General features: G+C 38.7%; 1 protein-coding gene across 1 annotated transcript in view; it reads right to left on the reverse strand.

Moving 5' to 3' along the window:
* The window catches only part of LOC132398152 (ATP-binding cassette sub-family C member 5-like), a 142,858-nt gene that overhangs the window by 25,429 nt on the left and 91,846 nt on the right, over positions 1-25,583 (reverse strand). The window contains exons 18-24 of the mRNA XM_059977199.1: positions 16,563-16,775; positions 13,444-13,821; positions 10,490-10,674; positions 9,924-10,070; positions 8,171-8,300; positions 5,208-5,361; positions 818-946 (exon numbers count right to left, since the gene is read on the reverse strand). Coding sequence (XP_059833182.1) covers positions 818-946; positions 5,208-5,361; positions 8,171-8,300; positions 9,924-10,070; positions 10,490-10,674; positions 13,444-13,821; positions 16,563-16,775 — 1,336 coding nt within the window. The remainder of the gene's footprint in view (positions 1-817; positions 947-5,207; positions 5,362-8,170; positions 8,301-9,923; positions 10,071-10,489; positions 10,675-13,443; positions 13,822-16,562; positions 16,776-25,583) is intronic.

Here is a 25,583-nt window from a genome sequence, read left to right on the forward strand (position 1 = left end):
TTTTGTATCTCCATAGAGGAGATTCACTTCTCAGCTACAATTACAGATGCAACCTAACTCCTCATTTATCCAACACCATACCATCTAACCCACATAACCTAATACCTACACTTGGATTCAACACTAGAGGAAATACTGTACAAGTTATAACTTTTAAATACATTCCTTTCTACAGCTCTCTCTGAGCATTTTTTTATGAATTCCGTGATGATAACCAGTAGAAATTCACTATAGAAACATAGAAGACCTACAGCACAATATAGGCCCTTCGGCCCACAAAGCTGTGCTGAATATGTCCCTACCTTAGAACTACCTAGGCTTTACCCATAGCCATCTAGTTTTCTAAGCTCCATGTAGCCATCCAGGAGTCTCTTAAAAGACCCTATCGTTTCCGCCTCCACCACCGCTGCCGGCAGCCCAATGCACACACTCACTACTCTCTGCATAAAAAACTTACTCCTGACATCTCCTCTGTACCTAATTCCAAGCACCTTAAAACTATGCCCTCTCATGCTAGCCATTTCATCCCTGGGAAAAAGCCTCTGACTATCCACATGATCGATGCCTCTCATTATCTTGTACACCTCTATCAGGTCACCTCTCATCCTCCATCGCTCCAAGGAGAAAAGGCCAAGTTCACTCAGCTTATTCTCATAAGGCATGCTCCCCAATCCAGGCAACATTCCTGTAAATCTCCTCTGCACCCTTTCTATGGTTTCCATGTCATTTGTTTATATTCCACTATAATTTATACATATTAATTGTGCTTTTTGTACAGTTAGTATATATTCTTGAAGAGATTGCATTTACTACTCACTTTTGTAGGAACTCAATTTCCTTGTCATAAGCATGAATAGTCGACAAACCTTGGATGCTAGAGGTAATGTGAGATGTAAGCAGTGACTGGCTGATACTATCCATTCTTTTAAGTTCACGAACTAAAACCCTGCCAAATGGATACAGAATATAACAAATCATTATTTATGAAAAACAAAACCACTGTAGTTACTTCAAATCTGAAATAAAACCCAGAATGTGTCAGAAATATCAGTAGGTTAATCAGCATTACATGAAGAGGGGAATCAAGTTAGCAATGAAACACACACACACATACACACACACACATTCATTGGTCACTTGCATTCCAATCTCCAATTATTATTTTCTTTTCAAATAAAATAAAAATTGGAGAGTGGAATGTAAGAGACCAATGAATAATATGTTATAATACAGTCTCAAAGCAGTTTATAACCATCTATTACTGAACTCTGGTGTGCATTGTTCACCCGTAAGTAAAGCCACTTCACACACGTCCAATTATTCAATGGTTTTAAATTCATTGTTTTCAATAGAATAGAAACTATCAGTTTTTTTCTGCTTCCTAACTCAATCAAATTGAAACTTCTGTGCATTCTGGGCTAAGATTAATCAAAATTTTACACAACATTTTCCAGATCAGGAATATTCTTAATCTGTTTGGCCCAAGAAACATACTGGCCCTCACTAGATTTCAAATGCCTGAGTTATAGACACCCTGCACATACAAATAAGATCCTATAGGTATTGTTAAACTCAAAAGAGAACCAACTGAACACAAAGTCTATTGACTAGTAACCTTCCTGCAATAATTAGACACACACTCCCAGGTTCAGTGTGGGAGGTCATTGAAAACAGATCCTTTGGAAATTGACAAGCAACTGTTTCTACCAATACTAGTCCAATGACACCACACTAAACAACGTAATGTGCACCAATACTTCAAGCCCATTGAAGCCAGCCAATGAGTGTGGGACATCCTAATTCTGCACCTTTGTAACCAGGCAAGGGAAGACAATATTTAAATGCTTATGTTAATTGCCCCCATCAACACCACTCATTGATTTTGTGTATTTTCTGAATTATGAATGAAGTTGACTTATAGACTTTTGTAATAAAGGAACCTGTAACTCAAGCACCGCCTGCATTATATTAACATAGTCCAAAATAATAGCAAATAATAAAGTTATATTTCACTATATATTTATTTATAGTTGTCAGTCTCTTGATGACTGCATCAGAATATAACTGATACTTTTGTCCATACTTTAGTTGCATCATACACCTCTTTCATTAATTTGCTTTCAAAATAATAGCAAGGCTGTCAGAACTTGTAATTACAATGGAGGAAATCTGGCAGAAGCTGCTGAGAATGCATTTGCGCAGAACCCGCTACCTGTTATATCCTGTTTTACCACATGGTGCATCACTTCAGCTTTTCCCACAATTATCTGTATAAATTCATGACAACTTCATTTATGAACCATGAAGAAAACCTCAATATTATTTTTTGTTGTATAAGATGAGACTATTTTTAGTTGCATGCTATATGTATTCTCCTTTCCCAAAGTATTATTTCTTCACAATTCGGGGGGGGGGGGGCCCTAAAGATAGCTATATCGCACCTAGTTCCAGAATCTTAAGTGCTTAATGAGAAATTCCATCTCTGAGTCTTTGACAGAATTTTTGTTGGCACCAGAAAATATTTTCCAGCATTAAGTTAGCCAAAATGATGTCAATAATAGTGCAATGCTATAGCTCAGCATTTAACATCACCATTCCCAAAGTCCTGATCAATAAGCTACAGAACCTGAGCCTCTGTAACTCCCTCTGCAATTGGATTCTCAATTTCCTCACCGAAAGACCACAAACTGTGTAGATTGGTAATAATATTTCTTTCTCATTGGCAATCAACATTGGCACACCTCAGGGATGTGTGTTTAGCCCACTGTTCTACTCTCTCTATACCCATGACTGTGTGGCTAGGCATAACTCAAATGCCATCTATTATTTGCTGATGATACAACCATTATTGGTAGAATCTCAGATGGAGGCAAGAGGGCATACAGGATTGGGATATATCAGCTTGTTGAGTGGTGTTGCAGCAACAGCTTTGGACTCAATGACTGTGGACTTCAGGAAGGTTAAGACAAGGGAACATGAACCAATCTCCATAGAGGATTCAGAAATGGAGAGAGTGAGGAATTTCAAGTTCCTGGGTGTCAAGATCTCTGAGGATCTAACTTGGTCCCAACATATCGATGCAGCTATAAAGAAAGCAAGACAACGGCTATATTTCATTAGGAGTTGAGAAGATTTGGTCTGTCACCTACTAAAGCACTTGAAAACTTCTACAGATGTACTGCAGAGAACATACCAGACAGGTATTCTGTCTGGTATTAGGGAGGGGACTTCTGCATAGGATTGAAAGAAGCTACAGAAAGTTGTAAAGTTAGTCAGCTCCATCTTGGGGTACAAGCTCTGTAGTACCCAAGATATCTTCAAGAAGCAGTGCCTCAGAAAGGTGGAGTCCATTATTAAGGACCTCCATCACCTAGGACATGCCCTCTTCTCATTATTACCATCAGGTAGGAGATAGAGAAGCCTGAAGGCACACACTCAGTGATTCAGGTACAGCTTCTTCCCCCCCGCCATCCAATTCCTAAATGGACATTGAACCCATAAACTCTACCTCATTTTTTCCATATTATTTCTGTTTTTCCACTATTTTTAATTTAACTGTTTAATATACATATATATATTTACTGTAATTGATTTACTTACTTACTTTTTCTATATTATCATGTATTGCACTGTACCAGTGCTTCTGAGTTAACAAATTTCCAGACGTATTCCAGTGATATGAAACCTGATTCATTTCCCCAAATTTTGTCTCCAGTTTGGCCACTATGCTTTTAATTTACTCATGAAGCAACAAGCGTCCATTTGCACATTTACCCATAAAATATGATATTTAAAAACACAATTCTCAAACTGTATAATTTATCCTTTATAAAATTTATGTCTTCTGTGACATCAAACAGAATCTTACATTTATGTCATGACTGCTTTGCTTGTGGTGGCCAGTCAGAGTCAAACTAAACTTCCAAGTGATAGTGTGGTAAACTATGTATACCTGTCTGGACACGCCCCTCTGCTGACTGCTCCTGTGGCTCCTCCCACAGACCCCTGTATAAAGGCGATTGGGGCACTGCTCCTCCCTCAGTCTCCAAGATGTCGTGGTCCCTTTTGCTGCTAATAAAAGCCTATTGTTCACTTCCCGTCTCCAAGAGTTATTGATGGTGCATCAGATAGATCATTCAGATCCATGATCTTCACCATTTCAAAATTCACACTCAGTCTCCACTACAAAGGAGAAAAGACTGCATCCATTTTTCTTCTAATCTACACCAGCAGCTAGTGAAGGTAATGACATTTGCTAGCAGTGCAGGCATTCATAGGTATACTCTCTGCAGATATTTCCCTGGCAACCTCCTGTCAGGAATACATGAGCAGATGACTATAATCCAGATGTCTCCCTTTGCCCCTTGCATGAGCAATCTGCCTTCTGCAAGTGTTGTTTGTTACCAGCCTGTCCCGGTCTCTCTGACGGTCACTCCTTTTTCTACATAAATCAGTAGCTCTTCCCAGTGGCTTAAGGGTGGTGCTTACGTTGTTCTTACTGAGACTTCAGCTGCAAGACTGCAAGTTGGCACCAACAATATCTTATCAATGGAATAGTACACCAGCTCTGATATTGACAAAGCATGACATGAAGCAGAGAACCCTGATAATACTGTTCTGGATATCTCACAATTTAAGATTATAATCTTTATGGGAGTTTTTAAATTAACCTAAGGATGACACACCATGTTAAAAACATCATAACAAAGCAATTTCTAGGCAATGGATAATTAATCAAAATATAATGGCTTTTAAATTATGTTTATTAATATTTCGTTTAATCTTAATCTCACATGAATTTTCCTAACTGTATTTTACTCACTGCAGTATATTTAACAAGTTAGCTAAAACAGGCACTTTTAGCTTCATAGTTTGCTGCCTGTCAGAAACCCTGACAGTTTAACCTCAACCTACAGTCTGCTTGGTGATACAATTATTTTACTGGCTATTGACGAGCTCTTATAGCTGATTCAGAAAGAGAAAATTGTTAGATCGCTTGATCATTATGGGCAGATTTATCAAGGCCACCAATGAATGTCACTGTTGGAAAATCTGGGCTATTAGCATATTAATTCTGCAAGAGTAAATAAAGATTCCATGCCACAAATAAGAAACAAGAACCAGCTACACGAATTCTCTAACAGAATAATCTGTGCTCTCCATTGATAGATATATTTACAGAGGAAAATAAACTGAAGCAAAGTTACCTTGAAATCCTGTTCACAATCATGAAGATAATGCAGAGGGGTAACACTGAAATAAGAAACCATGGGAAGACAGCACTGACGATGCCAAGATAGAACAATATGAGAATAATATTCTGGAGCAACATTTCAGACTGGGTGGTTAATCGCACATCCACTGAAAACAGAACATGCAGGATATATAACAATGAGAATTTTCCCTTCTGAAAGAAAGACAATGCTCATTCTCAACAATTATTTACAGTGCAGATATGCAGATGAATTAAAGAGCACAGACTGAGGCTCTAGATGCGTTAAATGATAAATGATGTGTATGGGATGTGAACATTATGGATAATGAAGTACATGCAAAGAAAACTCATCTGCAACTGTGGAAATCTGATTGGTTGAGGACTAAACAATCAGGAGGGGGCGGATGACGGGAGTTGAGTATACAGACTAGATATCTCTTTATTTCACTTTATGTTTTAAACCAATTAACTAACAGCATAACCTATTTTAATTGTAGTAACATTTGGCTGTTTAACACAGCAGAGAAGACCATTGAGAAGATCCAATAATCATTGAAAAAAACCTGGCATTTTTGTATCTCGGAAGTGAAAAGGATGAAGAAGATCAATGCAAATGAACTTGCAAAATAAACAAACATTGGGTGGTTTGACTGTATCATTGATTTCCAGCCATGAAAGCAGCAGTCTTCATTTTCATGTATCACTTATCTTAAAATAAGATATAGGAGCAGGATTAGGCCTTTTGGCCCATTGAGTCTGCACCGCCTTTCCATCATGACTGATCTGTTATTTATCTCAACCCCATTCTCCTGCCTTCACCCTGTATCCTTTGAAGCCCTGACTAAACAAGAAGCTATCAACCCCCATTTTAAATATACCCAATTATTTGGCCTCCACAGCTGTCTGCAGCAATAAATTCCACAGATTTTCTAAATAGATGTTCCTCCATTCTGAGGCTGTGCCCTGTGGTCTTAGACTCTCCCAATAGAGGATACATCCACTCCATGTTCACTCTATCAAGGCCTTTCAATATTCAATGGGTTTCAATGAGATCCCCTCCTCAGTCTTCTAAACTCCAGCAAGTACAGGCCCAGAGCCATCAAACACTCCTCGTATGTTAACTCTTTCATTCCTGAGATCATTCTCATTAACCTCCTCTAGACCCTCTCCAAACCAACACATCCTTCATTAGATAAGGGGCCCAAAACTGTTCATAATATACCAAGAGTGGTCTGACCAATGCCTTATAAAGCCTTAGCATTACGTTCCTGTTTTTATATTTTAGTTCTCTTGAAATGAATGCTTACATTGCATTTACTTTCCTTATCACAGACTCAACCTGCAAGGGAACATTCAGGGAATTCTGCATGAGGACTTCCAAGTCCCTTTGCACCTCTGAATTTGCTCCCAGTTTAGAAAACAGCCTATGCCTTTATTCCTTCTACCGAAGTGCATGACCATACACTACACTGTATTCTACCTGCCACTCCTTTGCCCATTCTCCCAATCTGTCCAAGTTCTTCTTCAGACTCTCTGCTTCCTCAGCATTACCTGCCCCTTGACCTATTTTTGTATCATCTGTAAACTTGGCTACAAAACCATCAATTCTGCCATCCAAATCATTGACATATAATGAGAAAAGAAGTGATCCCAACACCAATTTACGTAGAATACCACTAGTCACAAGCAGCCAACCAGAAAAACCCTCCTTTATTCCAACTCTTTGTGTCCTGTCAGTTAACCAATCTTTTATCCCTGCTAGTGTCTTTCTAATAATAACATGGGATCTTATCTTGTTTAGCAGCCTCATGTGTGGTGCCTTATCAAAGGTCTTCTGAAAATCCAGGGAAACAATATCCATTGACTATCCTTTGTCTATCCTGCTTGTTATTTCCACAAAAAATTCCAAAAGATTTGACAAGCAAGATTTCCTTCAAAGAAACCATGCTGACTTTGCCCTGTTTTTTCATGTGACTCCCAGTTCATCAAAACTTGATGCTTAGTAATGGACTCCAACCTAATTGGCCTATCATTCCGTCTTCCTCCCATCTTAAAGAATGGAGTGACATTTGCAATTTTCCAGCAAATTTTGACATTTGCAACTTGAACCATTACAGAGTCTAGTGATTCTTGATAAATCACTACTAATGCCTCCACAGTCTCTTCAGCTATCTCCTTCACAACTTTGGAGTGTGGCGCATCTGGTTTATCTACCTCCAGACCTTTCAGTTTCCTGTGCACCTTCTCCTTATTAATTGTGTCTACACTCATTTCTGCCCCGACACTTGAATTTCTGGCTATGTCTAGATTATTCCACACTGAAGACTAATACAAAATACTTATTGAGTTCTTCTATTTCTTTGTCCTCTGTTATTACCTCATTTTCCAGCCATCCAATATCTTCCCTCGCCTCTCTTTTACTCTTTATATATTTGAAAAACCTTTTGGTCCTCTTTGACATTATTGACTAACTTACCTTCATAATTCACCTTTTCTCTACATATTGATTTTTTTAGTTGCCTTCTGTTGGTTTTTAAATGCTTTCCCATCCAACAGTTTACATACTCCCTGCACTGGACATGTAATAATAGTCCAGCAATTACAGAGTCCAAGTTTTATAAGACTTGACTAAGCTGGGTTGTTTCCTACTCTACTTAGATGTTGATTTGACAAGCAAAATCATTTCAAGCCTGTGCAGAAGTGGCTCTACAAGTGTTTCCTGTGAGATATTTATGGCTACAAAGTTATAAGTAATTTCTGTGACCAGTTCTCATCAAAACTTGAGATGGCCAGCCTTTCCCTACTATCAGCTTTACACATGATGGATAGAAGCACTAGTTGGAAAGTAAAGGGAATACACATTTGAGCTGTGCTAGGCAATATGTTAAAGTTATGACACAGTAATAAGATCAAATTTATGTGTACTCTTTATCACATTTCAAAACTAGATCTTACCTTCATCCATATCCTTTGCAAACCTGTTCAGAATGCGGCCCAAAGGCGTTGTGTCAAAAAATTTCATTGGGCTCTTCAGAATTTTTTTAAGTAAAGCATCATGCAGCTTGGAGGAAGCCCGAAGCGTACACTGTTCAAAACGGACAAGACAAAATTATTAAAGGTTTCCAAGTACACATATTGCAGTAAATCTCTGATATTTTCATTTTTGTTGCTGGAATATACTCACTATCACTATCACTATAAGTCATCAAAAATATTTGTATATTTGATTCATAAATTGGATATACTAGCCTTAAGTTTATTTGGTCTAATCAAATCTGTCTTCTGGTTGTGATTTACCCTAACTGTCTGGGATTTTTGCCAGCTGTTTATCCCAAAGACTTCTAGAATAAATATAATTTAATTAAACACATCAGTCTTAATGCCTAAAATGTAAGACATCATCAGCAACTGTTTGTGTTGTCAGGGCAGAATTAAGATATGTGAAATACTTGAAAGTTCATGTGCAAACTACATAGCCCTCAAATTTTAATTTCTCAGCCTTACCAATTTCCTGATTCAAAGTGTGAGCACTAGAGCAGAGAGATCAGAAAGGAGAGGGGGCAACACTGAACCAAATGCAGATATGTGTTACTTGTGCTAATTTGGCATTAGAAAACTCTTTACATTTCTTGGAGAGAGCTGTCCACATTGTTTCTCCTCTCTACTAGGAACAATTGTGTCTCAGAATACAAACGTACATAAATTCCCACCCATTAAATATGAAATTCCCTAGGAGAGGAAGTTATCTAACAGGAGTGGCATAATGTCATCCTGGCAATAACCATAACCCTAAATTATGACATTGGGCTGGGGGAGGGGGAGTCAATGCCATAGAACCCTCCACCATTACTCATCACTTCCAGGTCTTACTGAACACAGCAACATGTTCATTGATCTTAATAATTCAGGGACAGGAAAAGCAGTCCATCAAAGCGTATGAGGATTTACTCCTAAGCAGGCTTTATCATTTACAATCCTTTCTTGAAATACTTCACGAATTTATCATTATGCTGAAGTGATGGGACCATAGATATTGATGAAATGTGATGGGATGATTTAACAGCATCAGCTGTACAGCATTAGACTGAAGCAATCGTGGAAACGATTAAGAATGAGGAAATAACACACACTCACCACTGTGTTGCTACTGCTTTGAACTTACAAGAAGGAAGTCGTAAAAGCTCCCCTTTATTTTCTAGATGTGGCTAAGAAAATAGATCACCTAAGAGTAGAGTATCGCATCTTCAGTGATACTTAGCATTGAAACTAAAGTAAGTATTTGTTGTCTAATCACAAACAAGAGAAAATCTGCAGATGCTGGAAATCCAAGCAACACACACAAAATGCTGGAGGAACTCAGCAGGCCAGGCAGCATTTATGGAAAAGAGTACAGTCGATGTTTCGGGCTGAGACCCTTCATTAGAGCCACCAGTTCTGATGAAGTGTCTCGGCCCAAAACATCGACTGTACTCTTTTCCATAGGTACTGCCAGGCCTGCTGAGTTCCTCCAGCATTTTGTGTGTGTTGCTAAGTATTTGTTGTGCTTATAATGCTTCAAAAGATTTCCTGCAAAATCCTAGATTTTTTTTTGTTACTAAGGAGCTTGTAACAGTCATTAATTAATCATCTCCTTCATATAAATTTATACTGGTGTATAAGTTACAATTAAAAAGATTGATAAGTTCTTATAAATAAATCAATCCAGCACCTTAACAAATATGTATCCACGTAATATCTTGAAGAGGAGTACAGCCAACATGGATGAAGCATAAACCCAAGTGTAAAAGTTATGATTTGGATGGTCTCTCATGCTATTGCTTATGTAGGTCACGTTACCCTTAGTCACTGCTGTATTCTGAAAAATAACATTCAAACAATATCTTAACTGCTCAAATTACAACACTGTATTGAGGCCAACAATGCTGCTATTCTAAAAGCACTGATATTCTGCCGTGCACAATCTGCATTCCACACTTAATTTTGATTTTTTTTTAGTGTTGCGGTACTGTTGCAGTCTAAACATCTAACACAGTTTTCTAAGCTCCAGCTTGTGATACAGGATTTGTTGCTTTATATCATTTTATTTTAACTTACAAATTACAAGTTAATATCACTAAATGCATGTTAGTACATTTCAAGGGATAGTATTATGTAAACTTTTAAACCAGATTAGAAACAATAAGGTTATTGCATTTGAAAGTTTAAATCATTTACCTTGAGACATTTATAATTAGTTCTGCACATACAATGTAATCGCACCATAAAATAACTCACCCCACTGCCCTGTTTAATCCAGTAGCTCAGCCACCAGTTACTGAAAGCTATGCTGCCGGCAGTCAGCAGGAACAGAAGAATGTTCAGAAGGAAGATGAATGTACCTCCCGCAGCTTTGATGTAAATTCCATAAGTTGACCAAGACACAGAGCCACCAGCTTTTTCCTCTGCTTGCATAAACTGGTCTGGTAGCAAAAAAATTAAATATCAACATAGTACCTCTTGTTAACAAAACTTTACTTTTATGTAACACTGAATCAATGCATTTCAATGCAATGGTAGTTGTAATTGATTTTGTATAAATACATCTGCATAGCTAGGTGTCTGAGGAAAATCTTTTGCTTTTATGTCTGGGATACTTGTAGAAATTATCTGTATATACAATATGCCTCAATGATCAACAAAGGGCATATTAAAATAAAACTACAACAGAAGTGTGTTCTTCATTTAACATTTTCAGATGAAACACATTGACTATTGACACAGTCCAAACAATGCAAGGGAAGAGAAACCAACAGAAGTTCCTTAAATCAGGGATATTTTGGAATTTTTTTGTAATTTAAGATGGGTCATATCCATTTGAATTGAGTATAGTCACTGAAAGAGAAGTGAAGGAAGTATTGATAACTATAGACTTTAATGATAAATTCTCAAGAAACAAGGGTAACTTTTATAAGGAGAGAGGAAGAACGTCATAGAATCACACAGTAAAAAAAGGCTCTTCAGCCCACCAAGTCTGCGCCTCCTATCAAACACCCATTTACATTCATCCAACGCTAATCCTATTTTATTCTCCTCACATTCTTATTAATTCCATCCAAATTCTAACAGTCACCCAACAGTGGGGCAATTTATAATGGCAAAGAACACTGCGATAATTTCAGGGAAGTTAACTGTGGGAAAGAATTTGTACTACTTCAATGCTAGATACAGTGATCCTATTGGTAAACAGAGAATATTGAATTAAATGTGACCACAGCCCCAAACTATATGACTAAGTGTAAAAAATTGTACGTTAGTGATGGTACCTTGGAAAGGAGAGATGATTATGCTACGAATTTATGCCTTTCAGAGTTCTTTATTGCCCAAGAGGAAAAAGTACATTTTTTTTTCAGGCAGAAGAATCTAAGCTGCAAACCCTTCCTCCAACTATGAAACACTTCCTCCATCAATCACCATTTGAGCTCTTGTCTCATCAACTACCACTGGACCACCAAATGCCCTTCATGTACCTACAACCAAGATCTCTCCCACTGGCACCAAATTCCTCTCACCCAGCTACCATCAGTTACACTCCACCGAATTATCATCTACTCTACCCATACAACAATGAAATCAGGAAATCTTGTTCACCTCATTTAAGGCTCCCTCTGTGGGATTTGGGTCCTCCCTCAAATAAATAGAAACCCTATCGCAATTAGTGATATCCTTTTATTCCCATTGTCCAGGTAGTTTTCAGTTTTAAAATCTAGGCTTCTTGTCTGAAAGGCCTCCAGTCACAGGGGAGAAAATCAGGGAAACCAACACTTGCAGGTTTCTTGATCTTGTAGCAGTACCATCCCAACTCTCTGCCCATATTCTGAGAGAAAAAAAACCTTCTACCACCATAAATTAGGCAATTGAAATAGGAAGTAAATAGAATACTGGAAAAAGAAAAAGTTTAATACATAAGTTTAATACATGTGAAGTATTGGAGGAACTCAACAGTTCAGGCAGCACCTATGGAAATGAAAAAACAGTTGACATTTTGGGCCGAGACCCTTAATCAGGACTGGGACCCTTCGCTGGTCCTGATGAAAGATGTTGGCCAGAAACGTTGTCTGTTTATTCATTTCCACAGATGCTGCCTGACTTGATGAGTTCGTTCAGCATTTTGTATGTGTCACTCTGGATTTCCAGTATCTGCAAAATCACTTGAGTTAATGATTGCTATGTAATATCTTTTTCCATCAATGGAGCTCCTTGCTAAAATGTTAAAAAGATAGAAAATATTATTTTGCTTGCTTTAAAGGAAACTGCATATTTTATTTCAATATGAATAGGGCAAGACAGTAGAGAATGAGAAATATGAAACTTGTAGAGAGAATGGCATAATTTAGAGACCAGCAAATTATGTAAGCTGTTGATGGTAAATGAAATTATTTGGGAAATGAAATGGGTTGTTATTCAATATTGCTAGGTTTTTATGACAGTCAAAAATCTTCCATGCCATAATGAATCTGGTCTGTTGAAAAATGTTTTGTATTTTAATAGATTTTATATTAAATACCTTATTAAAAGACATAAAGCTACAAAGTATTGGGGTTTTTTTGTTGTAGGAGCACTATATTTAAAATAGAGGTAGTTTTCTTAATATTCCACAAAAATTTGGTTTCCTGATTTCAAAATTTTCTAATCCAGCCATGTTTCACTTCACAATGCCATTGTGATAAAATAAAGTAATACCTTTTGTGTCAGTAAAGGAGTTTGTATTCTGTCTCTGCTCTAAAAATTGATAGTTACTACTACCAAAATAGTTTTACAGCTTATGCCTACCAAGGACTGAGTCTACAAAACTAAAAGTTCTTTAATGTACTTTACATTGATTAATATGAGAGGTTCTTCTGGAGTGCTCTAGTACTTAATCATCTTAAATAGACAGCAGAACTCCTTTATAAGGCTGTTTGGAGAGAACTAACCCAAAAGTGATTTCTGAAGAGGAGACACCATTAAATTATCAATGAAGATATCATAATTAATGTTATATTTTAGGCAATACAACATCTGAGTCCACAAGCATTGTTTTTATTTAGTGGCGATTTAAATGACCCTTTAATTAGTGAATGTTGCCTGAACAACCTCTTCTACAAAGATCATAATTTAGTAGACAGCCTTGCAAGGAAATCTGCAGTACTCGATACGGAGAAAGAAGATATCAAGCTTTATTACAGAAATAACATTACTGTTTCACTTACCCTTTTGTGTTTCTTCTTCTGGAAAAAAATCCCGACTAATTAAATCATCAGATGTTTCGCCATTCCCCTCTTCATCAAGCTCGTCCTCATTGTTGAAATCTTTTACCATCTCTACTCTGGGCTCCAGATCTCTGGGTTTTGTCCTAAACAAATAACTTAAATCACCCTCGCTCCACTCAATGCTGTCCTCATCGTGCATTTGGACAATAACAGGCTTCCTTCGAAATGCTGCAGACTTTTTAGCATTCACCATCACTTCAGGATTCTCTTCAATGTCTACCTGCCTGCTGTCCATTACTTGTTCTTTCATGCTCTTGTCTTGTTCTGTTACTAGACTGACCACCACGTCGTTATTCATTTCAGCACTGTTGACATTTTCTGTAAGATTCATGCTTATTAGTAATGGTAGTTAATACAAAACACGTCAGACTAACATTGGTAAAGGATATATTTATCATGTAGAAAACAATTTGGCAATAGAAATAAAACTGGAAGGAATATGACATTCCAGCCATGATCTGGAATTTTAGTTTACAATTCCAACATCTTAAAAAGTGTTGCATAGCATAAAATCAACAATTTTTGTACTTTGCTAGTGAGCATAATTCATCCACCCTCCAATTATTTGAAACAGTATCATTTATTTATCTAATCATTTACTAGTGGGTCAATTAGTGGCAGTCTATCAGGGAGGCCACTGCTCACTAATAACTTTAACAGTCAATGTCAAATTGTGCAGTCTTCACATCAAGTCTGAGTCCTTGTCAAGTCAATATGCATCTGTTAATATTTTCCAGTATTCCAGGATAATGAGGTGGGTTTTTGGATAATGAGGTGGGTTTTTGGATAATGAGGTGGTTTTGGATAATGAGGTGGGTTTTTGGATAATGAGGTGGTTTTGGATAATGAGGTGGGTTTTTGGATAATGAGGTGGGTTTTCAAAGCTTGCAGGGAGATTTATGCCGGTTAGAAGAATGGGCTGAACGTTGGCAGATGGAGTTTAATGCTGAGAAGTGTGAGGTTCTACATTTTGGCAGGAATAATCCAAATAGAACATACAGGGTAAATGGTAGGGCATTGAGGAATGCAGAGGAACAGAGAGATCTAGGAATAACAGTGCATAGTTCCCTGAAGGTGGAGTCTCATGTAGATAGGGTGGTGAAGAAGGCTTTTGGAACGCTGGCCTTTATAAATCAAAGCATTGAGAACAGAAGTTGGGATGTAATGTTAAAATTGTACAAGGAATTGGTAAGGCCAAATTTGGAATATTGTGTACAGTTCTGGTCACCGAATTATAGGAAAGATATCAATAAATTAGAGAGAGTGCAGCGACGATTTACTAGGATGTTACCTGGGTTTCAGCACTTAAGTTATAGAGAAAGGTTGAACAAGTTAGGTCTCTATTCATTGGAGCGTAGAAGGTTGAGGGGGATTTGATCGAGGTATTTAAAATTTTGAGAGGGATAGATAGAGTTGATGTGAATAGGCTGTTTCCATTGAGAGTAGGGGAGATTCAAACGAGAGGACATGATTTGAGAGTTAGGGGGCAGAAGTTTAAGGGAAACACGAGGGGAAACACTCTCTTTACTCAGAGAGTGATAGCTGTGTGGAATGAGCTTCCTGTAGAAGTAGTAGAGGCCAGTTCAGTTGTGTCATTTAAGGTAAAATTGGATAGGTATATGGACAGGAAAGGAGTGGAGGGTTGTGGGCTGAGTGCAGGTAGGTGGGACGAGGTGAGATTAAGAGTTCGGCATGGACGAGGAGGGCCGAGATGGCCTGTTTCCGTGCTGTGATTGTTATATGGTTATATTTGCTAATAGGTCTCCTCATCTTTCTTTTCTTATGAAATTTTTTTTTAAAAACTGCAGATGCTAGAAATCTGAAAGGAAATCAGAAGAGTGAAAAAGTTCTGCAGTTCTGACAAAGGTTTGCAGTTTCTCATTCTGCTTGTACTGCCTGTCTTGCTAAGTCTTTCTACCATTTTTGCATTATTGTTTTTTCCTGCTCAAGATTGTTTTGGTCAAGTGTATTTGACACACCCTTAATTGATTTACTAATTAAGCAACAATTTGCAAAAAATAATACTTTTCTGGGATCTAAATGTTAAATACATGTTTTATATTGACTTCCAGTTCATATCATTTGTGAACATCACTGTCCTCATGGTGGAACTCAAAACAGCTGAAACTTTAGAACTAAAGGAGCATCGTACACTTGAATGCACCTTGCCTTCAAGCATTGTTCTGCATGCTTTATTGGATGGATATGGTATAAGTATCACAAAATGACAAGCTGACAGGCCATTCACCTGATGTAATACTACTGTGAAAATTGCTATGTTTTTCACATAGTACTCAACAATATACTTGAATAGATAAATAACTTTGGGAGGAAGCTCTTTGAGATGAAGCTAACTATAAAGAAAGAGGAAGTTAAATCTGGTCTCCATATATCTGCATGGAGGGATAAATTCCAATTTACAGAAGCACATTATGTACACACATTATCACTGCCTGCTGTTGCTGAATATGTCACAGAAAGTTTTATTGCTTTTGTTAGGGCAAATGAACAATTGAAGAAATAGATGTGACCACATCACCTTGAAAAAAATCATGGTACATATAAATGCTACATTATACAACAGAGTTTCAAGCCACTGCATTTATTTTCGGTGGTGAAGTTGTGCTGTACAATACCAGGTGAGTATGGACCTAAACTGAATGAGGTCCCAGATCATCGTTGCTCAGGGAGAAAACCTAATTGTCCCAGGAGTGCTCAATAATTGTTTGAGCTAATTGAAATTCAGAAATTAATTTACAGAATGTAGCACAGATTTTTTTCTGTATATTAACCAGTGTGCTAATAAAAGGAAAGAGAACCCAGGTTTTTTTTGCATCTAGGTTAACAGACATGTGAAATGTAACATTAAAGAAGGCCATGTATATTAAATGTTTAAACTGATTTGAGGTACAATATTCTACATACTGAGGGAAAATTTTGAAAAATGATTGTAAGGTAATATTATGATCTATCAAAACGTCAGGTTTGTTAAACCAAATGATTTTTTCATTTTGCGAAAAATTCTCAAGGTCATTATTTATGAATCTGTAGTCACTTGCCTCCGTCCTTGTCTGGGTCCATTGCTCGATATGCTTTGCTGGAATCAACATGACTCTGCTTTGACATCACTGGTAAGCTCTGGACTGAATCACTCATTCTTGTATCACTCCCTTGCTGTTTGATATGTGACCTGCTTCCATAAACCCTAACCTGGTAAACGACATCTCCCTCTGACACCACCTTGCGAATCACTACAGTTCCATATCCTCGACCTGATGAGAAAGAACTTACTAAAATATTTTCATGCAGAGAATACCAAATGTTGTGCATTATTACAGTTATAACCAAATGAAAAAATGTCTAATTGGTCAGATAACTGATTCTTCAAATAGTCAGACGTGTAGACCATAAGAAATAGGAGAAGAATTAGACCATTTGAACATTGCTGATTCCTTTTCCCTTTCAACCCCATTCTCCTGCCTTCTCCCCTTAAGCTTTGAGGCCCTTACTAATGAATAACTCATCAACCCCTGCTTTAAATATACACAATGACTTGGCCCGCACAGACATCTATGGTAATGAATTCCATATTGACCACCCTCTAGCAAAGGAAATTCCTCCTCATCACTGTTCTAAAGGGATATCCTTCTACTCTGAGGCAGTGCCCTCTGGTCCTAGGCATTCTCATTATTAAAAGCATCCTCTCCACATCCACTCTTTCTAGGCTTTTCAGTATTTTGTAGGATTCAATGTGATCCCCTTTCATTATTCTAAACTCCATTGAGTACAAATTCAGACCCATCAAATGCCCCTCATATGTTAACCTTTTAATTCCAAGGATTATTCTCACAAACCTCTTTGAATGCCAACACACAATTTCTTAGATATCGTGCCCAAAGTGACTTAGACTACACCAAGTGTGGTCTGACCAATGCCTTACAAAGCCTCAGCATTACATCCTTATTTTTATATTCTTGTCCTCTTGAAATGAATGCAAACATTGCACTTGCCTTCTTTACTACCAACACCACTCATCCTGCCTGATAACTTTTAAGCAATCCTGCACTGGAACTTCTGCACCTCAGATTTCTGAATTCATTGCCCATTTAGAAAAAGGGTTACACCTTTATTTGTTCTATCAAAATGCATGACGATGCATTTCACTACACTGTATTCCATCTGCCACTTGTAACATCTCATAATCTGTCCAAGTTTTTGTGCAGACACCCTAGTTGTTTGAGAATTAGAATTTATTTAAATCTTATATCCATCCCACATGAGGGAGTAAAAATCTTTGAGTTGTAACTTTGTTGCAATGTACAGGCATGTGAATTTAAAAGCCTAATGGCTTGTAGAAAGAAGCTGTCCCAGAGCTTGTTGGCCCTGGCTTTAATGTTGTGGTAGTGTTTGCCAGCGGAAGCAGCTGGAACAGTTTAAGGTTGGGGTGACAGGTATCCCTGATTATCTTCCAGTCCTTCATTCTGTACCTGCTGCTATAGATGTCCTCACTGGAGGGAAGTTCATATTCACAGAAGTACTCGGCTTTGTGTGGCACTCTCTGCAGTACCCAGCATTCAAGGTTGGTGCATTTTCCGTACCAGGCAGTGATACAGCCAGTCATCATGCTCCCTATGGTACCCCTGTAGAAGGTCTTGAGGATTTAGGGGCCCATGCCAAACTTCTTCAGTTGCCTGAGGTGGAAGAGACGCTGTTGTCCTTTTTTTGCCACAAAGCCAGTGTGTACAGTCCAGGTGAGATTGTTGGTGATCTGTGTATCAAAGAACATGAAACTACTCACCCTCTCAACAGCAGACCCATTGATGTTGATCAGGCCAAGCCTGTCTCTATTCCTCCTGTAGTCCATAATCAGCTCTTTTGTTTTTTGGACATTGAGGGAGAGGTTGTTATCTTGGCACCACTGTAGGCTGTCTCATCACTGCTAGAAATAAGGCCAATCAATGCCGTGCCATCTGTGAATTTGATCAGCAGATTGGAGCTGTGTATGGCAGTACAATCATGGGTGTAAAGGGAGTAGAGAATGTGACTCAGAACACAACCCTGGGGAGCATCTGTGTTGAGGTCAGAGGGGCAGAAGTGAGGGACCCCATCCTAACCACTTGTCAGTGATCCAATAGGAAGTCTAGGATCCATCTGCACAAGGTGGGGTGCAGGCTGAGGTCTCTGAGCTTCCTGTCAAGTCTGGAGGGAATTATAGTGCTGAATGCTGAACTGTAGACCAGGAACAGCATTCTAATGTATGCATCCCTCCTCTCCAGATGAGTGAGGATGGTGAGTACTGTTGTAGCTATGGTGTCATCGGTAGACCAGTTTCGTTGGTAGGCAAATTGTAAGGGGCCCAGTGTGGGTGGTAGCATGCTGCAGATGTAGTCTTTAACCAGCCTCTCAAAGCATTTGCTGATAATTGAAGTCAATGCGACAGGGCACCGATCATTCAGACATGCTACCTTTATTTGCTTAGGTACAGGGACAATGATGGACGATTTGAAACAGGAGGGCACTACGTACTGGAAGAGAGATTAAAATGTCCGTAAACACACCAGCCAGCTGTTCAGTGCACACTTTGAGCATGCACCCAGGGATGCTGTCCGGCCCTGCTGCCTTGCGGCTGTTGACTCATTGGAATGTTCTACGTACCTCAGCCTCGGAGATGACCAAGGTGCAGGTCTCATTAGCAGCTGTCCTTGAGGGTTCCGTCCTATCAACCATGAATGGTTGAATGAAAAAAACACTTAGCCCATCCGGGAACAAGGCAGCAATGTTGGCTGTACTGCTGCGCTTCCTCTTGAAGTCCACGATGGTGTGTAGTCCTTGTCATATGCTGTGTGTGTCATTGTCGCAGGATTTTGTCCCTTTGTCACTGTTTTGCCACCTTGATGGCTCTACATAAATCATCGTGGCATCTCTTGAGTTCCTGTTGTTCTCTGGAGGTGAAAGCTTTATCTCTTGCATTGAGAGCAACACACACTGAACTAATTATCCAAGGCTTCTGGCTTGGGTAGACCCAGACTGATTTTTGGAGAATAATATCTTCAATGCACTTCTGAATGAAGCTTGTATTCGGAGAAGTTCTCAGCGCGCAATACCTCCCAGGTGACGCTATCAAAGCAATCTTGTAACATTGAGTCTGACTGGTTGGAATAGCAGTGGATAGTTTTCACTGTGGCTGCTTCTTGTTTCAATTTCTGCCTATAAGCAGGCAGGAGAAAAATGGAGGAATGGTCTGACCTTCCGAATGGAGTGCAGATAAATGCTTTGCAGGTATCGCAGAAGAGAGAGTAGCAGTGGTTGAGTGTGTGCTCACCTCGACATGTTGGCAGAACTTTGGGTAAGCTCAACCCAACCTGCATCCACCTATCTTTGTATTGTCTGCAAACTTTGTCACAAAGCCATCAATTCCATCGTGCTGACCAATAACATGTAAAGTCGTTAACTCAACACCATTCCCTGCGGAATCAGTCAACCAGTCAATCAGTCAACATCCCTTTCATTCCCAGTCTGCTTTCTGGCAATCAGCCAATTGTCTGTCCATATATTTCCCGTAATATCATGGGATCTTATCTTGTTTAGCAGCCTCATGTGCAGTACATTGTCTAAACCTTTGGCCTATTTTACCATGAGTCTCCAAGTACCCCAAAACCTCATCCTCAGTTATAGACTCTAACATCTTGCCAACCATGACATCAGGCTAGCTGGCCTATTATTTCCTATCTTTGGTTCCATGACCTCTTAAACAGTGGAGTGATATTTGCGATTTTCCAGTCCTCTGAAACTTTTCCAGAATTTAGTGATCCTTGAAAGATCACTACTAATGCCTACACAATCTCTTCAGCCACCTCTTTTACAGCCTCAGGATGTGCTTGATCTGACCCATGTGACTCATTTACTGTACTTTCAGACTTTTCAGCTTCCCAAGTACATTCTTCTTAGTAATAATGACTACACTCACTTCGCACCTTGACATTCTCAAATTTCTGGCATAATGCTGGTGTTTTCAACAGTGAAGACTGATGCATGATCTTATTCAGATTGCCCTCATTGCTACGTCTCCAGTATCATTTTCCAACAGTTCAATATTCACTTTTGCTCTTTATATATCTGAAAAAAATTCTGGTATCCTCTTTTATATTATTGTTTGGCTTACGTTCATATTTAATGTTTCCTCTCCTTATTGATCTAGTTTTCTTTTTTTGTTTTGCTTTTAAAGGTTCCCAATCCTTAAGCTTCTTACTAATTTTTGGCACAATTTGTGCCCTCTCTTTTGCTTTTATGCAGCCTTTGACTTTCCTTATAAGCCATGGTTGTCTCATGCTCTCTTTATAATGCTTCTTCTTCTTTGGGATGAACCAATCCTGTTTTTTCTGAATTATTCCTAGAAACTCCAGTCATTGCTGCTCCTCTATCATCTCTGATACAGTCACCTTCCAATCAACTTTGGCCAGCTCCTCTCTCATGCCTCTATAATTACCTTTACTCCATAATAATACCAGTACATCTGATTTTAGCTTTTTCTTCTCGAACTGCAGGGTAGATTCTATGATATTATGATCACTCTCTCCTAAGGGTCCCTTGGTCTTAAACTCTCTAATCAATATTGGTTGATTATATGACTCCCAATCCAGAACTGCCTTTTCTGGCTTGACCAGAATTTGCTCTAAAAATCCATCTCGTAGGCATTCTATTAATTCATTCTGTTAGGATCCAGCAGCACCAGTTTTCCCAATCTATCTGCACACTGAAATCTCCCATGACCATCATAACATTGCCCTTTTTACATGTCTTTCCTATCTCCCTTTGTAATTTGTACCCAACGTCCATGCTATTGTTCAGAGGTGTGTATATAACTCCCATGAGCGTCTTCTTATCCTTGCAGTTTCTTAACTCGATCCACAAGAATTCTACATCTACAGATCCTATGTCACTTCTTTCTAAAGATTTGATTTCATTTTTTTTACCAATAAAGCCACTCTGCCTACCTGCCCCTGTCCTTTGGATATATTGTGTATCCTTGGATGTTAAGCTCCCACGTGATCTTCTTTTAACCATGACACTGAATATTTCTAACTGTGCTACAAAATCATCTACCTTATTACATTTCTTCAAGTACTTCTCTGATTTGTTCAACTTCAAATGGCATCAGTTGATCAATATAAAATCACATGGGTAAACTGAATAGTACTAAATAACTTCATTATACAGAACTGGCTTGCAAAATGCACTCTGCCTCAGCATTCCTTAATTGTGGAATACTTAAAAGCAAAGATAGCTCATCTCAACCATCAAGGAACATGGGCCATTGAACTGTTCTCAACCATTTTGCCCTCAAGGAACCCTTGAAATAATTTTCAGGTCTCAGGGAACCCCTGTGTGAAATTATTATATCTAGACCTCACAGGACATTAGCGTGATCAGTAAGTTGTAGATATAATAATCCAAAAATAATTGATAATGCTCTTTTAAGCTGAGAATGAATTTTTAGCTTACCCTTCTTGAAATTATTCTTTATTTCCCTTTCATAAATTTTAAAGACTAATAAGGTGAACATAATAAATTTATGTTAAATAACTGACTTATTCTGTTAATAACAACCAAAATGGGATTTAATTATTCTAAAGGTAGGCTTGATGGATTTAATTTAAATAAAGGTTGCAAATTGATTGTAATTAATGTTATTTACAACATGAAAATTTATTGACAATGTTGAATAGTAAAAACCATAAGCCAAAGCAAAATGAATAAAAATATAGCCTAATACACAAATTTATACAAGACTTTGAAAAATATTTTCTTACTAAGTGACATGATCAGGCTCAAATATAGGCCTAGTGTGTGTGTAAAATCTGTGCTTGCTTTTTGCTGCACAAATACTTAATTCTGGGTCGAGCTTGAGATAAGCACACGCGGATTTCACCTTCAACTGAAATGAGACTACTTCTAACATTGCTCGATGTTTGTTAAACAAGAAAAAACTTGCTCACACACATAGTAAGTTCAAAACGGCAGCAAACTGTTCATTGCTTTCCTATGAATGGCAGGATTTTCTTCTTTAAATAATCAGCACTTTTAAGTGTTATATGGCAGTGATTTGTAGTTAAGTGTCTTTTCAATTTTGCCAGAGCCATTGCTACATTTGTGAGTTGTTTGCCACAGACTAGGCCCTATGGAAAAGGACAACTTGGATCACCAGTCCGCGTAGCTTTCATTGAAAAGAGAGACTGCAGATGACACAAAGCTGGGTGGCAGTGTGTAAAATACGAGGAGGATGTTAGAAGAATGCAGGGTGACTTGGACAGGTTGGGTGAGTGGGCAGATGCATGGCAGATGCAGTTTAATGTGGATAAATGTAAGTTTATCCACTTTGGTGGCAAGAACAGGAAGGCAGATTACTATTTGAATGGTGTCAAGTTAGGAAAAGGGGAAGTACAACGAGATCTAGGTGTCCTTATTCATCAGTCACTGATAGTAAGCATGTAGATACAGCAGGCAGTGAAGAAAGCTAATGGCATGTTGGTCTTCATAACAAGGGGAGTTAAGTACAGGAGCAAAGAGGTCCTTCTGCAGTTGTACAGGACCCTGGTGAGAACACACCTGGAGTATTGTGTTCAGTTTTGGTCTCCAAATTTGAGGAAGGACATTATTACTATTGAGGGAGTGCAGCGTAGGTTCACGAGGTTAATTCCTGGGATGGCAGGACTGTCATATGTGGAAAGATTGGAGCAACTGGGCTTGTGTACACTGGAATTTAAAAGGATGAGAGGGGATCTGATTGAAACATATAAGATTAATAAGGGATTGGACATGCTAGAGGCAGGAAACATGTTCCCAATGTTGGGGAAGTCCAGATCCAAAGGCCACAGTTTAAGAATAAGGGGTAGGCCATTTAGAACGGAGTTGAGGAAAAACTTTTTCACCCAGAGAGTTGTAGATCTATGGAATGCTCTGCCTCAGAAGGCAGTGGAGGCCAATTCTCTGGAGGCTTTCAAGAAAGAGTTAGATAGAGCTCTTAAAGATAGCGGAGTCAAGCGATATGGGGAGGAGGCAGGAACGGGGCACTGATTGTGGATGATCAGCCATGATCACATTGAATGGTGGTGCTGGCTCAAAGGGCCAAATGGCTTACTTCTGCACCTATTGTCTATTGACTGTGAAGAGGAACAGCATAATGAATAACTAAATGAGAAAACCCGTTGATAAGTAGCTTTCATTGTGAGGATGGCCTTTTTTGTGTCTGTTGTTGCACTTGTGCAGTCAAATGACTCATCAGCCTACCGTCCTCCCCTCTGTACAATACAGTGCTCACCGATTATCAATGGCCTCCCCTATCTCACGTCAAAAACTGAGAATGAACTCAACCAAATAAGCACAGTCCTATTGGTCACTGCCATACTGGGCTAAGAGACCTCTAACGAGATGGCTAACGGGGTTGCTCGGTCACTACCCCGCTGTGAATGCTAGCATTGCGCATTATGCCAGTTTCAAAGAACGACATTTTTTTTTTAAATCACAATCTCTCGTGGAACCCGTGTTGAGAAACCCTGAGTTAGCTAACTTCAGTATTATTTGGCAGGTGGAAAACTAATAGAGAAGGTCAGCCAACCATTTTATGCCAGCTTGATCTTCTTTTCCTTTTAGGCTGTAAAGTTGCTATCCCATCATTCTCCACTCACAAAAAAAATACAATAATCCCTACTTGGCCTTTATTCTGTCGTTAGTGGAGTTCTAATGAGATAGTAAGAGAAAAGGCAAATTTTAGTAAAAAATAAACAAAATCTTGACATGTCTACATCCATCTTGAATTGATGCATGCATTTCTAGCACTATGAACAGTCAATCATTATTGGTCCAGTTTTAACAGAAGCTGCTTCCTAATAATTTCTCCTGACAACATAGCTACCGTCATTCAAAAAACTAATCCTAAACTTCTTTGCAAACTTCTTTATCCCACCTGGTCAATGAGTCCAGTACTCTGCATAGGTTGGCTTACCAGACTTCCACTGAGGTACTTGCCTTAAACCACCAGTCTCCATTACTGCACTTACACAAAGACCAGTCTTATCCTGAATCTAAACCACAGCTTGCATTAACTCCACAAAGCTATTGCTTCCAATTGAGTAAACACCTGAGGCTAGGGACAGGCATAACAACATGGACAGCAGCACAAAGATAAAACTTAACTTCATTTCACATCCATGTGCCCTATCGCCGGTAACCTTGCCCACCCCCACCAACTGTTTCTGCTTTCCAGTTAAAATATTAACTAGCTATCTGTGTTTCAAAGCAGCTATGTGGTCTAAAATATGAATAATTTAAAAACCTATTAGCTTGTAAAGGGAATACTTGCTCCAATCAGTCTTACACATTTACAGATATACAACAACACTTGGATCTGGACTCCACTGCTTGCTGACTCCCAAGACATCAATAAATAGGCAATGTAATGCATATTTTTGCAAGTGAATATGTTCCACTGGTGCTTGAGACTAGATCTGGTGAGTGGGGTAAAAAGGAAGTGCCCAATCTCCTGGAATTTGATCAGTGTTCATTTGAAAAGCTATGCTGGGAAAGGTTTGCATTTTGATTCAGTGAATGGTTAGGTCATTTGGGATAATGGAAACTAATGAACAGGATCAGGGCCTGGGATTAAGATCAAGAAAGTAACTGGAAGGGAGGTGGGTGTGGAGATAATGTGTCTCTGGGATCAATGGAGATTAGTGACCTTACCATCTGAAAGATAGGTTGGGAGATTGGTGATAATCTACAGAATGTTGAAAAGACTAGATAAACTGGATGTGGAGAGGATGTTCCCTATGGTGGGACCAGAACTAGAGGGCACAGCTTTAAAATTTAGGGGCGAGCATTTAGAACAGAGGTAAGGAGGATTTTTTTTAACCAGAGAGTAGTGAATCTGTGGAATGCTCTGCCACAGACTGCAGTGGAGACCAAGTCCATGGGTATATTTAAGGCAGAAGTTGATGGTTTCCTGATTGGTCAAGGCATCAAGGTTATGGCAAGAAGACAGGTGTATGGGTTTGAGTGGGATCTGGGATCAGCCATGATGGAAT

The sequence above is a fragment of the Hypanus sabinus genome, chromosome 8 (genome assembly GCF_030144855.1).
Source record: "Hypanus sabinus isolate sHypSab1 chromosome 8, sHypSab1.hap1, whole genome shotgun sequence".
Classification (NCBI taxonomy): domain Eukaryota; kingdom Metazoa; phylum Chordata; class Chondrichthyes; order Myliobatiformes; family Dasyatidae; genus Hypanus; species Hypanus sabinus.